At 38.7% G+C, this 16,535-nt stretch overlaps 1 protein-coding gene across 1 annotated transcript; it reads right to left on the bottom strand.

The window, feature by feature from the left end:
- Window positions 1–4,194: 4,194 nt before the first annotated feature.
- pdia3 (protein disulfide isomerase family A, member 3) lies at window positions 4,195–13,344 on the bottom strand. Its single transcript, XM_020924935.2, has 13 exons — window positions 13,013–13,344; window positions 11,294–11,372; window positions 10,433–10,550; window positions 8,378–8,485; window positions 7,924–8,044; window positions 7,555–7,671; window positions 7,339–7,464; window positions 7,090–7,272; window positions 6,411–6,519; window positions 5,825–5,953; window positions 5,271–5,350; window positions 4,903–4,960; window positions 4,195–4,654 (listed from the first exon to the last, which is right to left on the bottom strand). The coding sequence occupies exons 1-13, from the start codon at window positions 13,144–13,146 to the stop codon at window positions 4,547–4,549; spliced, it is 1,470 nt and encodes a 489-aa protein (XP_020780594.1). The 5' UTR covers window positions 13,147–13,344; the 3' UTR covers window positions 4,195–4,546.
- Between the last annotated feature and the right edge of the window lie 3,191 nt (window positions 13,345–16,535).

Raw genomic sequence — 16,535 nt, 5'->3', positions numbered from 1 at the left:
CAAATTTCATACATTTTACACCTATGTATCTTATTGTCTATAGCCCTCTACATAACCGCATCTTGTATCTGGTGAGTTCACTTTGTGGTAAGGGCAAAGAGGTGCTCAATTAAAGACCAAGAAGGAACATTTGTCAAAGTAGGGGTGGGTCATATACCAAAATTTTCTTTTCACCATATCATGATTTTAGATTTTATCCACAGACTGTATATTTAAATGGCCATAGCTAACCCGCTAGTCACAACATTCCAAATTGGAAGTGAGGATGGGGCGCTTCCAGCTCCATTAACTCTCTCCAGTTGACTTTACGTGGAAAAATTGTCATCCTCTCTGTAACTGTTGTAGTGGGCCTCCTTATTTTGGTCTTAAAATGTTCACATTAACCTGCTTTACATCATCCTGGTCTTTTTATTTCGCTATTTTGTCTCCAAATTAAATTCCTATTCCTAATATGGAACTCTCCCCTATAACTGCCAGCCCTGTGAGCTTCATTTGCCTGAAACCAAACACTATGGGTGACGTCACACTCTGTTAGTCCACTTCTTTATACTTGCACTGACTACAATTTGGTCACAATTCATGTTTTCTCTGTATATTTGATTCAATATTTAAGAAGTAACTAAAACTATCTTCTTTTTCTGAATGTTCATACTTCAATCACTCAGAGCATGATGGAGGCTGAACAATAGAAGTTGACTGTAAAAAGTCTGGTTTTAACCATTCCATTAAACAGTCGCACTAAACAAAAACACAGACTCACAATATGGCAATTTTACCAAAACTGCAGATCACAGGGATGAGATCATGGTTTGCCCCTGTGGGAAAATGCTGACTTAAATTCTCATGCCAAACTCAGAATCCAAGTCCCAGTTTGATTTGAGCAGCAATTTGCATGAAACATTGATGAATTTATTTTTTATACAGATGGAGAGGCATTCAATTACAGGGGGCTAGAAACAGACACGGAAATATTGGACATGTGTTTAGACATGTACCTGTGTTTATCTTGTTTATTGGTTTGGTCATGGTTTAGCCCTTGTTTAATCCTGAGATAGTCTTGTTCTAGACCCAGTGGTATTACTAATCCTAGTTTAATGCTGGTTCAGTACTACATTACATCAATGTTGGTAAAAACCTTTTGCGTTGTATTTTTTACATACATTAACAGTTCATTATCTGATTGCTGAAACAGAGCTACTAGTGTTGGGAATATTGTGTACAAACCCAAATTGTGTTAAAAGCGGTGGCCTATTGTCTATTGTAAGTAATTTATCTTGATCTTTATTTTGATGCATGTTCTTATTCTGTTGTGATGTTCTTTAACTTGTAACACTGGAATTTCCACATTGTGGGATAAACAAAGGGTAATCTCCTCTTAGTAGGGCCTTGTAAAGCTAGTGTTGCCATCTGGTGGACTACTGGGTTCATCACCTTTAAAAGAAAACTGAAGTAAAAATACGATATATGTTTTGTTTAATTCTGTATATTCATTATTACACTATATCATGCAGTCTGTCAATATCACTTTATTCGGGCAGAAAATAGGACAATAACAGGAAAGCTAAAACAAAAGTCTGAGTGCAGCTAGATAGGGTCATCATGTCCAGTTTCAGGGAATGTGAGAGTAACAGCCCTCAGGACAAAAGTGTCCCTCCTCTGTGCCCTTTGTGTCCTGCAGAATCACAGGAGCCTGTAGGGAGTAGTAAACTCTGGACACAGAACAGGAAAGCCTCTCCTAAGCCCCTCATTCTACTCTGTTGAGTTGAGTCTTTTCTATAGAATGTCTTATTTGGTCACACCATATTTAGTGTAAACAGTCTGTAGCATTTCAGAGCTAGCTGGTTAGCATAGCTATTTCCATGCAGGGTCGCCATGGATACAGGAAAAACTGTCTGCTCCAGTCACAAAATCCGATAGTCCTTAACTTTTTTCATTTGCACTACACAAGCTGCACTGCTTAGTTGGTCCCAAAATGTTAAGTTAAAATTTTAAGATAAGAATTTTCAGTTTTTAAGTTTAAAAACTGCTCAGTGCCCCAGCCAGTCTGGCAACAATAGAATGAATATAATTATAATAGTACATTTTTGGTGTTAAAGGTTGTATGGAGGATTTTTTTTTTTAGTTTCAAAATGTCAGTGAAAGATTAAAATACCATTACAGAGATGCAGCAGCTTTGTAATTATGATGATCAAAAAAAAAAAAAAGAACGAAAATCTATCAACTGTGGACGTGTTGAGGCCAGATAAACATCAGCCAATAGAAAACGAGGCTCCCTCATTTTCTATTGGCTGTTGGGTTGTCAATCAAACTCCCTAGTGTAACTGATTCGTCGGTTCTTAGAGGCTTTTTCAAACTGTAGCTTCCTCGCAGTTCGTACAAAGTTTGTCGCGACGGCGGACGAGAATCCACGACTGGTTCGCCACAAAAGAAAGTCAGTTTTTGAGGTCGCTGAAAGAAGAAGAGAAGAGGAAAAGGAGCAAAGCCAAACTGAGGTGATTCTTGGAGATCTCGTCCAGCGATGGCGCGACCGAAGCAGACGAAGGGTCTAAAAACTGACGCGTCGGTCGCTGAATTACTTCTAGCTAGGAAACTTCAACAGTAATTCTGAACGTGCACAAGGACTGTCGCTGTTTTTCTCTTCCCTTAAAAAAATCCTCTATACAACCTTTAAGCATGTCTGATTGTTCATAAACATGTCAAAACATTTTTTTTCTTAACCTATACCAACTATTCACTGAAGGCTAAAGTCTACTGCTACTACTGCATCACAGTAGTGTCCCTGGTTCAACTCCCGGGTCTTTGTGTTTTTGTGAGTTTGCATGTTCACCCTGTGTCCTGGTGAGTTTCTTCCGAGCGCTCTGGTTTCCTCCATCAACCCAAAACATGCACAATAGGTCAAATCGTGCAGATAATATCCTGACCAAGACTAGCTCAAGATCTGGTGATGCTCCTAACAGGTTTAACCCAGAGACACCCCAAAATCTGATCACCTAATTTCTGGAACTTGAAGACTTTAATGACATACCTACTTACCATCTTCCTGTGCCTCTGCTGGCAAACTTCTCCAAAGGACCCTGTGACCCTCCAGGCCTGTGCATCTGATCTCACTGTTTTTAGAAGACAGAAAGAAATCATGATTTTGTTCTTTACATGTCATTTTAATAATCTTTTAACTCTGAAATCTGATAATAATCAGATTTGGCAAGTAAACACAAGACACTGAAGGATGGGTCAAATGCAGAGAATTTATTTCACGCACCAGGAATGAATAAAGCACGCCTTACAGTGGAACCAAACACAAAATAATTTTTTTTTTCTGTGTAAAGTGTTTTAACAGCAGCATCTACTGTTCCAGGAAATTTTTGGCAATTTTCATACAAACTTGGTAAATTTATTAAATATAATTGTAGCTTTTCTGGTCCAAAATCTAAGTACATGCTCACTTCCTTCTTGGAAGGTTGCGGCTGGCGGTTTCCCTATGTCCGTTTCTCCATCTGTACACAGTCTATACAGTCTATACAGTCTATACTATTGTTTCCCAAAGACTGGGACCCTCAGGTGGGTCACAAGAGATTTTTTTGGAATCACCTTGTCACAATCTGCATGTAGGCCTGCAATATACATCAATATACATATACATACATTTCCGTGCACCCCCTGCTCCTCCCTTCTCTGCACAGAATCTCCACACACCCCTCCCCACTCCTCACTTTTCGGCAGCCCTGCCTTGTGTAACCAATTTTCTGTGGGAAACACTGTTTAATGTTTTTCAGTTGTTTAAAACGTAATACTGATTGTTTAGAGACACATGATCACTCAAACAATAAAATATCCTCATTAATGTTCAATAATTGTCACAAATTTATTTTGTGATTTACGAATAATGTTTATTCACTTGGGTCGTGAAGATTTGAGACTTTTAAAATATGAGTCCCCAAAAGTTTGGGAAAGACCGGTGTATACAATCTATGGTGCTGTCTTCAGTGACTTCTAATCTGAAACACTTGTGAGTGCCACATATTATTTAACATTGCAAACACCTGCTGCGGGGGCGAAGTTTGAAGCGTGGATACTGGTTACATGTCTGGGTCATACCTGGAGCATCACACATAGCAAAAGAAATTTAATTCGGTGAACTGGACTTTTGTACTGTTAGACCACTGTCAAAAGTTTTAAATAAACTTTGGAAACAAGTTGGTTTTGTGGGCCTTTTTATTTCACAATCTTCCAAATGTACAAAAACGAAAAGACATTTTACAAAACAAAAGAATCCCAGTGAACTCAGTGCCACCAACCAATCAGAGCTAATCTCTTCTGCTAAGGCCCGCCCCCCATTGGTTAAAAAAAAGCATTTCTTCCTGCTGTCGCCGCGCAGATTCCGGGTCTCGGGTTTGGGCTCAGTTCTGATTGGAACATGTTCGTCTTCAGAGCTTTTTTTAGTGGATGATTTCAGTTTGTGTCTCGCCCCTTTGTCACGTTGTGGGCAGGGCTGCGGAGCAGGAAGTTATTGGGCTTGTAGTTTTTTCAGAGGACATTTTTGTAGTTTTTATAGCTCAGACTTCTTTTTCTTCTTCTTGGGCTCGTCGGGCAAAACCAGGGGATTGGACGCTTCACGTTTGAGGTATGAGATGAAGTCGCTCACTTCCCGACCACCCTGAAACCAGAGAAAAAGAAAACATTTTAAGTACAATCAACAGGAATGGATTTTTTTATTTTGTCCCACTGAGGAAAAAAGTTTGAGCACCCTTGGAGAGGACATACTGTCCTTAAAATAATAACATTGTGTCAGTGTCAATAAGACTGCTACACTTGCAGATAGTCATGTCAGATCTTTTATTCAGGATCAAATAATGTTTGAATTACATTTCATAATTCATTTCCTTGTAAAAGTACTGTACTTACATTGTATTTTTTGGGGCTGTTCTTCTGTCCGGCTGGAGAGAAATAAATTGTGGGGAAACTGCAAAAAAAACAAAACACATTTAAACACTATTTAAGATTTAAAAACAGACATTCTGCTTGTGTAGAGGATAAAAAACAAACAAGATCAAAAGTCTGAAAAATCTAATTTTGCAGACTAGGTCTGATTTAAAACAAAAAAGCAACGAAATACAATTTTTATTTTATTTTTTTTTTTAGTATTTTACATTTGTTCTGAAGCTAAACAAGTCAGTTTGTGGAAATTATTTATAGTATAATATTGTTCATATTAACTACATTTGTTTTTATTGTAAAGTTAGAGTTTAAAGCAGTTCTAGAGGAGCACTGACCCGCTGACTTCATACGGCGATGGCACGTCGTTTGCTGTGGCGTCCATTTTGGCAATGATCACATTTGGATCAGACGACAACTGAAAAATATAACACAGCTTAAAACCAAAAGCTGTAAAAACGCAGACAGTTTAAACCACATGAGTCCAGCCCAAGTGACTTTGCATGTGATTTTTGACATGCAGCATTTCTAATCTAAAAACAGTGTCTGTCCTTGTTGTCTGATTACAATCTGATTTCTGGACTTTTAATATTTTATAAATGAAATGTAAACCTCAAAATCTGATGAGTAATCAGAGAGCCCATGATCAGAAAGAAATTTTATTATTTAGCTTTTTACAGGTCATTTGAATAATCTTAAAATCAGATTAATACAAAATTATTACTTATGAGTGTGCATGGAACCGACTATTGCAGCCAGTGGTGCAAATAAAGTCAAAACTAATTTTCTGGCACCAAATGTTTGAATCTGAATATACCCATAAATAATAAACCCAGAATGATTATGCTATTTAAAAGTCATTTCACAGCTATAGCAGAGTGGTTAGCCTCACCTTCTCTCCGAGCTCGGTGTACTTGGGCTCCAGGTTCTTGCAGTGGCCGCACCATGGAGCATAGAACTCAATGAGAACGTCTTTAGAGTCGTCATTCACGATTGAGTCAAAGTTTTCTGCCACCAAAACCTGAAAAAGGAAAACGTACGAGATTAGTACAAAACTGCAATGCATTGCCACAATAACAACTCAAACATTTTTCCAGGTTGGCCATTTTTTAGGTTTAAAAGTTAACTTCCTGCTTGGAAATCATGACCTCCCACTAGGAATTCCATAACTTACCTAGCAACAATGTTGTCAAATGGACCAAAAATGTATGTACTTGACAAATAAAAGAAAACACCTTTATTGCTTTATTTTGTTAAAATTATGTTTAAAGGATGAGAAAAATGATTGGGTAAATTGAGGTTTTCCCAGTGTGAAGTCACAAATGCATAATGCTTGAAAATTAGAGTGTTCCATTTTATACATGTTTTTCAACTTTCCTTCACAAATTGTTTCTTGATTGGTATAAAACTATTTACCACAGTTATTATTCACTAGATTAAGTCAAAACAACAGAATCATAAAACCCTGTCATACGCACTTTGACGGGTCCGGTGTTGTCCTCAGGGATGGGCTCAGACTTCAGGTAACGTTTCAGTTTTCCATCAAAATAATCCTGCAGGAAACTCTCCAGAGCTTTACCGTCACGACTGAGGGAAAAACAAAACCAGGGAACTGTTTACAATTTAAGTGTTTAGTTCCAAACATTACTAAAACTATTGGCTCCTAAATGATAGATTCACTTTAACAAGGACTCAGGAGTACCTTTTGTGTCACTAACCTCAAAGTGAACAGTGTTTCACAAAAGGGACTCTTCTGAGCCTTTAACTAAGTTATAACATTGTTACCATACCTGGAGTTGTATTTTGTTCAGTTTTCATTCACACATGAGTGTGTTTGAGTAAACCTTTATTATTAGTTTGTCTACATCTCCAAAGCTGAAAATGCTTATGATGTCATGCTTCATGACATTTTTTACCTTTTGCTCAGTAGATTGGCAGTTCAAAACAATTGATGAAATTATCCAAATTATATCAGGAGCACTTTATTACTACATGACATCACAAGGTGGAACAGACCGTTTTCTGTTTTAAAGAAGAACTCAGCCTAAACATGTGTGAATGAAACAAAACTCCAGATCGAGCATAGATCAGAAAATCGCACAATATGGGCCCTTTAAAAGAGTGAATGAAAATGAAAACCAAAGTGGGTGCACTCACGAGAATTCTTCGGTCATGACATATTTGTCACCGCGAGCTGTTCTGATGGCCACCAGGGGGAGCTCTCCACTGCTGCCGTCCAATCCAAACTCTGACAGATCATGCATGAACGTGTTCTTATTGGCCACAGCGAAGTTCAGGCTGCGCCCCTCATCCAGGAAGCCCTTTGCCACCTTCATCACTCTGAGGGAAGAATGTTATTTTTCATGGTATATTTTTATAAAACTATTTGAATGTCCTGCAGTTCACCTGTTTCTCCAGTAGTTGGAGCCCTTGGGGTTCTTTGCATAGTCCACATCATAATAGGCCACGCATAGGTCCCGCCCCTTCAGCTGGTCTTTGTTATCATCCGTCATGTGAGGACACAGCCCGAAACTGAAACGAGAATATTATAACACTATATTATCTGCATCCTCTGACCCCCTTCTCTACTGCAGCAGTAGTAGTAGTATTTGCAGTACTCACATATTGTCCTGGATGAACTTCTTGAGTTTGTTGCTGGTGAACTTTTCTTCACTGAATTTCACGGTGGATTCTTCAAACTTGTTCTGCAGTTTCTTTGGACGGAACAGCACCACGCCCCTGATAATAATTAAACAAAAGCATTATTTGTGAAACACATTCTACTTTTATGAGAACTCTCTAAAAGGCAATTTCACAGATGTGAACCTAATCAACTATTCTATCTATTGGTGACTAGACCCTAGAACCAGCTGTATGTCAACCAAAGTCAACCTTAAACTGGATTCCGTATATTTTTGTACATTTTAAGCAACACTTAACTCCCCTTGCCCCCCCATTAGCTGTGATTTGCATACTCTAACCAGTACTCACTCTCCATTGGCTGCGATCAGACCTGCCTCATTGGTGTGAGCGAATCGGTAGCTCTCTCTTAGAGCGCTGGCAGCTTTCAGAAACTCTGCCTGAGCTGAGGACGAGGAGTCTGAGAAGAAGCCTAGAACATCAGACACAAAAGGTCATATTTACAGAGGCACAGACTGCATTGTAGGAGAGGTTTAATGTTGAATGTAATGTAAATACATTGGTTTTATATAGCGCACAAAGAAACTTCACAATAAGATAACACAAAAACAAGGACAGACAAAACAAGTAGTGAGTAAGCAGTCATTTGTGGGGGGTAGAGACTATGAGGAAAAGGTGAGTTTTGGGCAGTTTATAAAGGCATTTAGTGAGAGAGTTTCTGATGTTGAGGGGGAGGGTGTACAAGCGTATTTTACAGTAGTAGTAGGTGTACACGTGTATTGGTGTAGTTATCATGCATTAGTACCGATGACACTGGCATCCTGGTCAGAGATGTATTTGTCCAGATCTTCCTCAGATTTGAGTTCCACAGATGCAGGACCGGCCTGTTTCTTCAGGAAGCTCACGATGCCGTCTGAAACAGAGAAAAGACTACAGATTTACAAAAGAACTATAGAAACAAGAGATACAGGTGAGGACAGACAGGAAGAGTGCAATGCTGTCTGAAATATGATTACGATTTTGATACAACCTATCGTATCGATAATAAAGTCCCATTCACCGAACAGAAATTAACTTTTCCTGAATAGCTTTAGAATGATCATGAGCTGTATCAGAACAAGTCTAAGACCACAGACTAGTATATGCCCAAGGACCACTATCTGACCCATGGATTACACGGATAAGGCCACACGATAATGTAAATGTAATATCACATTCTATTGTTTAAAGAAAGCATGTTTATTGTTATCATTGAGATACTGCAGTCTATTATGGAGTATTGAGTTTATTCTAGTATCTAAGTCGAGTTAGTCGAGCTCATTAGTATTGTGATAGCCTGAATCAAGAGAAACCGGTCAAGACAGGTTGATAAGGTCCACCAGTCCCCTGGGGGAAACAAGTCCTCAGCATTTGATCCCATCCTTCATGGTCTCTAGGTTAAACCTGTCAGGAGCAGTGGGACCCATCTCCAGATCTTGAGTTAGTCTTGGTCAGAACTACCTTAGCTGGAGGATTTGGACTTTTGGGTATGTTTTGGGTTGATGGAGGAAACCCACCCAAACCCAGTAGAACATGCAAATCGTGAAACCAGGTAAAACACAGGTGAGAAGAAACAGCATACAGAGAGGATTTGTACATAAAAAAAATAGTAAAAAATTGTGGAAAGTTGAAACCTAAAAATTTCTTTCTACAAAAGGTGAAAACTGTAGCAAATTTTATGAAGTAAGTTCTGTGCGTTTAAAGTTCAGTCAGAAGATGTGTTAATTGAAGCCAAGGCAGACAAAAAAAATTATGTACATGAATTTGAACATAATTTTGGGGGGATATTTTAAAGTGCCTATGACAGGTTAGACTACTAGTTTTAATAAAACATAGTTAAGATGATGATATTTTAAATAAACAAAAAACAGCTATGGCATTAAGAACTCTCCACTTCTGGTAACTCCAAAATTTTCAACACTCCTTGATTGGTGTAAAACTATAATTTATAACTATAACAGGCTTTATCCCATCAAATCAAGTGGTATAGAATTAGTTTTTAAGGCCCACAAAATTAGAATTAGAATATCGATTATTATAAAGCTGAAATAAAAATGTGAGTTTTAGGTTTCATTCCACTTCCATTCACTCTGATAATTGAACCTCAACCAAGATGTTCATTAATATGTGCTTTGCCTTTGCAAATAAATAAAGACATTTACCAGAATCTTTTAGCACATTTCTGATTGATACTTTGCATTTATGCTCTTGTTACTTGTGACAATGACAACAAATTCTTGAATCTTGAAGCTGTCATCAACATTCCCTGGGGGTGTGATGCTAAGTGTAGGCACTGCTGTGTCACAAGCTCCTGTTTAAATCCATTTTGTACGTTGTCTAAAGACTTGCCAAGCTGTTTGCCTGTGTGTATATTGTGTCACTCTGGTGGCAATTGCTGAACATACATGTAGAACACCCCCAGTGTGATGTCTCAATGAAGTATCAATAGAGTGCCCAAAAGAGTGGAGAGTTCCTGATGCAGAATAAACCCGGAGCTTTTGTTTGTTTAAAGGAGGATCAGATACAAATGTGACACGTATACACCTTTTGTTTAAGTAGTAACATGATCCTTGAGCTACACCTTCTACACCTGTGAAACTACACCTGTGACTGGCGGCAATGTTCCCCCAAAGGGTGTATTGAGTTAAGTCAAATGCCTTTACTATGTCTCCTTGGGGTCTTATTCTGTGCAAAGCTGGTAACCCTGTAGTTTAAACCTCTGCAAACATGAACTGAAATAACTCATGGTCTAAACATGCCCACTCACCCGCCCACCTCTCCCTTTTGTATATTTCTCAGGTAAAGTCCAGATTTGACTAACCTGCAGACCTGGGTCCATCGTAGGGTCCAGTCTCCTCTCCGTCTCTGAAGATCTTTAAGGTGGGATAGCCGTTCACTCCGTATTTAGAGCAGGTGTTACTGTTGGCTGTGCAGTCCACCTTAAATACACAGCATAGATATGACACTTCAGTCAGGCTTACCTTAAATTAACCCACAAACTTTTAAACTTTTACACAGCACATCAATATCTGTTCAGTTCAATTCTGCAAGACTTTTGTATTTGAAAGTTTCGTCAATAATAGTTTCTAGTTTAAAGCTTCACTGTAACTTTTGGTGGAGGGAAATGCTTCACATTATTGTCATACTGTGGAAAATGTAACCTCTATGTAACCTCATCCTTTATCTCTATGGAGCCAAGAATGTGGTACCTCGCAAGGCAGAGTTACAAGTCAGATCTGTGGAGAGATGAACCCAGTAACAATACATGTTTTTCAATGTATTTTAGCAGTAAAGACACCTTTAAATCAATAGATCAGTTTAATGCTATATTGTGAAACATTTCAGCTAAAGAAATGATATCCATGGAGCCTAGAAGGTGTCACAAAAGTTTTAAGTAAGAGGTTATAGGGCAAAATTTATTAGCTCTCACATACAATCAAATGACAGACAATCAATGTAAAACCCCTTTTAAAATGTATTTTATAAAGGGAAATTTATTTTAATTTAGTTTATTTGTTTTGATCACAAGAGTCCCTGCTGTTGTGTCACTTTCATTCCTGCTTTTATACTGTTAGTCTTGTAAAGTCAGGTTTTAAACATCTTTGACACTGAGTTATTAGCACTGTTATAACATTGTGTTTTAGATCATTTACACCATTTTATTAGGAGCAGTCTGACTGACCTTTGCCAGAGCCACAACCCCTTTGAGTCGAGTGGCGGCTGCTTCGTACTCTGGGGCCAGACGTTTACAGTGACCGCACCTGAGGAAAGAAACAGGAGAGAAGCTGTTAATGAGGGAAAAATACAGGACAATAGTGCAGAATATGACTTTAAAAACAGAGTGGAAAACTAAACTTACTTTGTCATTACAAGGGCTGTAGATGTATAGCTGATTGATTAGTCATCTAAAAAGGGGGCGTGGTAAAAGCTCTCAAAACTATTATGTCGCTCTATCTGACCCAAATTGCACTCAAGGCTACATCTAGTTCTTACAATCAATGCCTTCTTAAAACTCAACTCACTTTGACAATTCTCTTATCACAGACAACATGAAAAATTAGATACCATGAATATCTTAATTCAAAACACTTTCAATTTTATCTAGAATATGTTGCCTTCAAAACTAAAATACTGTGTTACTCAGGTGTAATCTTGTTTTATTTTGGGGCTTTTAAAACATGATCCAATTGAAAACAAAATCTGGGCATTTTTAGTTTGTTATTTGAATCTTTAGCACATTTTTAAGTTGAATTTCAGGTTAGATCGGAGCCAAAAGAGAAACCAAAACCAGTTTATCAAGCTTTTACTTTCATTCTGTCCTTTGTTTATAGGCCACCATTTTATACCGGAGCTTGGTATAAAAAAAAGGTAGCTGTTAACCTGAAAGTTACTATTTCATTACATTGCAAGGTGGAGCAGAGCATTTCGATCTTGAGATGTAGACAGACTAATAATAAAAGGATTACTCAAACATGTGTGAATGAAACAAAACACAACTGCAGGTCTGTTTTTGATGAGGCATTCATGGCCTGAATCTCCAGTCCAGTTTGTATTATATAGGATATTTAAGTCAAAACTGAAAAAAGGTTAGTATAGGTGATTATTTTTATTTTTTTCAGTTTATAACACTTGTAATTCAAACTAAAGTGTATTAAACAAAAAAAAATAAATAAATAAAATTCACACTAATTTAAAGTCTTTAGAAGTGTCTTAAATTTGAAATCTACACTTATGTAAACATTTGAAAACTATAAAAACGACCCCATTAGTGTAAAAGGTTTTAGTTTTGTCTTTATTTATAATTTTTTGAACTTTTCATTCCCAAAAACCTCCACACCTGACACTCGCTCACAGGTTGGACCAATCAAAAGTGGACACCCAACCTCTGCCAGCCAATCAGCGCGTTACAACAGCGCCAGGTCCCGCCCCGCACTTCCTGGTGCTTCTGTCGTACTTTTCATTTTAAACTGTTCAAACTGGACTTTTACACGACTTTATGCAGATTTACAAGATTAGAATTTTATAAAAAGACACAACTAATACCATGAGAAAATGATTAACGTCTCCAGGAGAACGTTAATTAATCTAAAACGTGCATAAAATGAGGCTTTGCAGAGCTTTGTGGCCTGAATTGAGATTTCTGTGTGAAATGTGTGGTAATTATGATTTTAACGAGTTTAAACTGGACTTTTTATTAACTTGGTCAATGTGTAACACCCCTAGAATTAGCAAACATGCAACATATTTTTAAGCAGAGATCTGATATCAGGAGTGAAAGGTTGATTGACAGAAAACGTGAATTAAATGAGGCTTTGCAGCAGTTTTGTGGCCTAAGCCGGCTCTTTCGTTTATTTTATGACAAATTCTACATAAGACAGCGTGTTATGAGAGAAATACTGACCACGGAGCGAAGAACTCCACGAGGATGAGGTCGTGGTCCCCGATGCGGCTATCGAAGTCATCATCGGTGAACTCCAGCACATCACTGGCCGAGGAGAGAGCTGCAAGAGCGGCGAGGAGCAGTAGCCTGAGCATGTCCGCGGAGCTCCGGTCTACGGTGGGTTAACGGAGGATCTACGGGGTCTGTGGAGGTGCGTATCCGTGTGAGGCGCCTGGGAGCCGGCTATGTGGAGCGGAGGAACGGCGGTTCGGAGGAGGCGGCGCAGGACTCGGTTTTATGCCCGGAATGAAACGCTGCAGGCGGCCACGGAAAGCGGAAGACGCGGAAGCATCGGGCCTCTCCTAACCAAAGTGTGGCAGCGCCGGATTGGTCCGAGCGCTGTGTCAATAAAACCACTGCGGCCAATCACATGCGAGGATCCGAACACGCTGCTCTGCAAGTCCCGCCTTCTGTAATGACGCTGTAAAAAAATGAATTTGGACTAAGTTTAAAATAAACGCAATTTAATTCACTCTATTTAGGACGAGAGAATCTAAAAATAACAGTATACGATATTTTAGCATTTAAACGTATTTCTGAAACGACGCAAACAGTTATTTATTAAAACTAAACAAAATAAAAGAGAAATTTGAGCTATGTAAATTGCCTGGATCCTGATATTCCGGATGGGTCACTCAAAATTCCGAAAGCAGTTTGAAATCTTTGGAAGAATTACTTTACTCAGAATAGGCTACTAAATCTAGGGTATTTATTTACCGATACGTTTTGAACCCATCAGAAGAACGTTACATTTGTCTTAGTTTTATTTTCTAATCTACACATGTAGGACAATTTGTGAAAAATGATTAATGAGTATTTTTGTGGACAGAAAATGTAGGTAACTTGAGGACTTTTATTATTTTAATTTTTTTCACACATCTTCAGATAAGATTTTGTTTAAAAATAAAAAATATAAATTGAAAATGTGTTCATCAGTTTATTTGTTACATATCAGTTTATTTGTTACTTATTTGTTACAATAAAAAATATTACTCAAGTAAGAGTAAAAGTATGCTGCTAAAAAGTACATTTAAAAAAATTACTTGAGAATGTAACTGAGTACTCTCTGAATTATTTTTATTTACATTTTTATTCTATTTCTGCTTTATTCTTTCATTATTTAGATTTGTAGTTCTCCATGAAGCTCAACACTCGGAGGCTGCATAAGTCCTAAAACTAACCCTGAGTGTCTCCACCCTCCCTTTAATTTAGAGATGGTTCAATAAGCCTTGTGTTTTGGTTTCACTTAAGCCATGGATTTACTCACAGCAGATGTTTTTTTGTTTGTTTGTTTGTTGTTGTTTTTTACCTCAGCATCTGCTACTGTCCACTTACTTCAACTGATGCAGAGGAGAGGGTTAGGGGATGCAGAGGATGCAGAGGAGAGGAGCAGAGATGAGGCTCAGAGGAGAGGGTCAAAGGAGCAAAAAATGAGGAGAGAGATGTCATACTTGTTCCACTCTGAAACAAACATTCCTTCTCCAAATAAGGCCCTTTGATTGTACAGGGATTATCAAATAAAAATGATTAGTATACCGTTATTTTAAATGTATTTTCTTATTTAATTTTTCGGTGAATAATATATCCAGGAAAATTAACTTTAATTTCCCAGTGTTTCGCAGTGGTTGTAAGTATGACCCATCGCCAGCAGAGGGAGCTGTCGTATGGAATCACTGCAGTGTGAGAGCGAGTGCTCCACTTTTCACTAACGAAGTGTGAATAACTGTGAGAAAAAAATGTAACAGTTTTCTGAGAGAGGGACAGGGGTCAGGAGGGAGAAACAAAGAGGAAAGAGGAGAAAGAGAGAGGATAAAGAGGCGAAAGGGGGAGAGACAGAGAGTTGAGAAGCAGAATGAGATGAAAAGAAAAAGGGATGGAGAGACAAAGTACACAGAGGGAAAGAAATAGATGGTGGAAGCAGATGAGAGAAGAGGGAAGGGGAGAAAGAGAAAGCAAAAGTGAGTTACAGAAGAGAGAAAGAGGAAGAGTAGAGAAAGATAGAAAAAGAAAAGGGAAAGAGAGAGAGAGGAAGAGGTGCAGGAGGGACAGACAGGAGATGGAGGGAAAGAGAGGGAGGGTGGAAGACACAGAGGAGAGAGAGGACAGAGAGAGGAATAAGAGCGAGGGAGAGCAACAGCCAGAAGAGAAGAGACAGAGGGAGAGTGAAGAATGTGAGTGACAAAGTGGAGAGAAAAGAGAGGGTCAGTATTCAGTCTTTGGTCATGTGTGCAGGAGAGAAAAGAGAGAGAGAGAAAGAGAAAGGGGATGTAAGAATGTGAGAAACTTGCAGAAGAGCAGAGTGAGGGTCGGTACAGAGGGACAGAGGAGAGAGGGAGAAGAGAGAAAGGAGAAAATGGGGAGAGGAGGAGGAAGAGAGAGAAACAAAGAAGAGAGAGAGAAGAGAAAGAGAGGAGAGCGGTAATAAGAATGTGAGAAAGAAAGTGCAGAGGAGCAGAGTGATGTTTTGGTCATTGGTACAGAGAGACACAGAGGAGCTTTGTGCAGAAGCGTGAGCCGTGTGCAGAGCATGGAACAGAGGATGATGAGTTTGTTGTTTACGGAAAACTGTGGACAAACAGTGTCATCATCATCCCTATCTCACTCACTCAAGAGAGACAAGAGAAAAAAAATAGAAAAAATTTTAGAAAAATGGGGGGACATAATTTTAAATTTGTGGAAAAAATTGGGCAAAATTGAAAGAAAAAAAAAAGCTAAAGTTGAGAAAACACAAGAAACAAGTCACTCACTCCCTCCCTCACCCCCAAGTGTCAGAGGATTGTACAGGCCTCACTGACACACACATCATTCTGTCTATTTGTATCATAAATATCTGGGTCCTGCCTCCTGCTAAAGTTTTGAGGTAATTCCCAGGTGACTTATCAGAGATGGACAGGAGCTGGAGGACAGGGCACTGATTTGTGAAATGGGCTCCTGAAAATTAGGTGTTTAAATCTTTTTTGCTTTTTCTTGAGTTTTCATACTATCGGAAAACCTATCAGGCTGTGTTTGCTAATGTGTGCATTTTCTCTCCATGGCAACCACTGAACATCACAGAGATGTATGTAGAACACCCCCAACCTGACGTCACTGCAAAGTATCAATATTGTAATGTGTGACTGACTGCGCCATTTTCTTTGTGGATCAATAGTTTGTCCAAGTCTAATTGTATGTCTAAGTCTATTATCTATTCTGCTGGTATGAGCAGGAGCAGTAAACTGTGTAATGCTCCAACATGTACAGACAAGGCGTCTCAACATTATTACACCAGATGCCCTCCCTTAGCATCTTGTCCAGTTATACAAAGGTAGCCATACATCCAACTTAAAAGCACCACTACTCAAGATGTCTATATACATTATTACCCCAGATTCCCTCTCTGAATCTACTCTGAAATGAGCACAGAGCAAATTGTCTTGCACAGGGACACAAAGGCAAGATGTGTCTACTGGTAAGTCCAGTCCTCATTTACGACAGTGAATCTGCA

Source organism: Boleophthalmus pectinirostris, unplaced genomic scaffold, assembly GCF_026225935.1.
Source record: "Boleophthalmus pectinirostris isolate CB_2022bp ecotype Guang Dong unplaced genomic scaffold, ASM2622593v1 HiC_scaffold_2, whole genome shotgun sequence".
Taxonomy (NCBI): Eukaryota; Metazoa; Chordata; class Actinopteri; order Gobiiformes; family Gobiidae; genus Boleophthalmus; species Boleophthalmus pectinirostris.
This window is presented reverse-complemented; position numbering and strand designations above follow the sequence as displayed.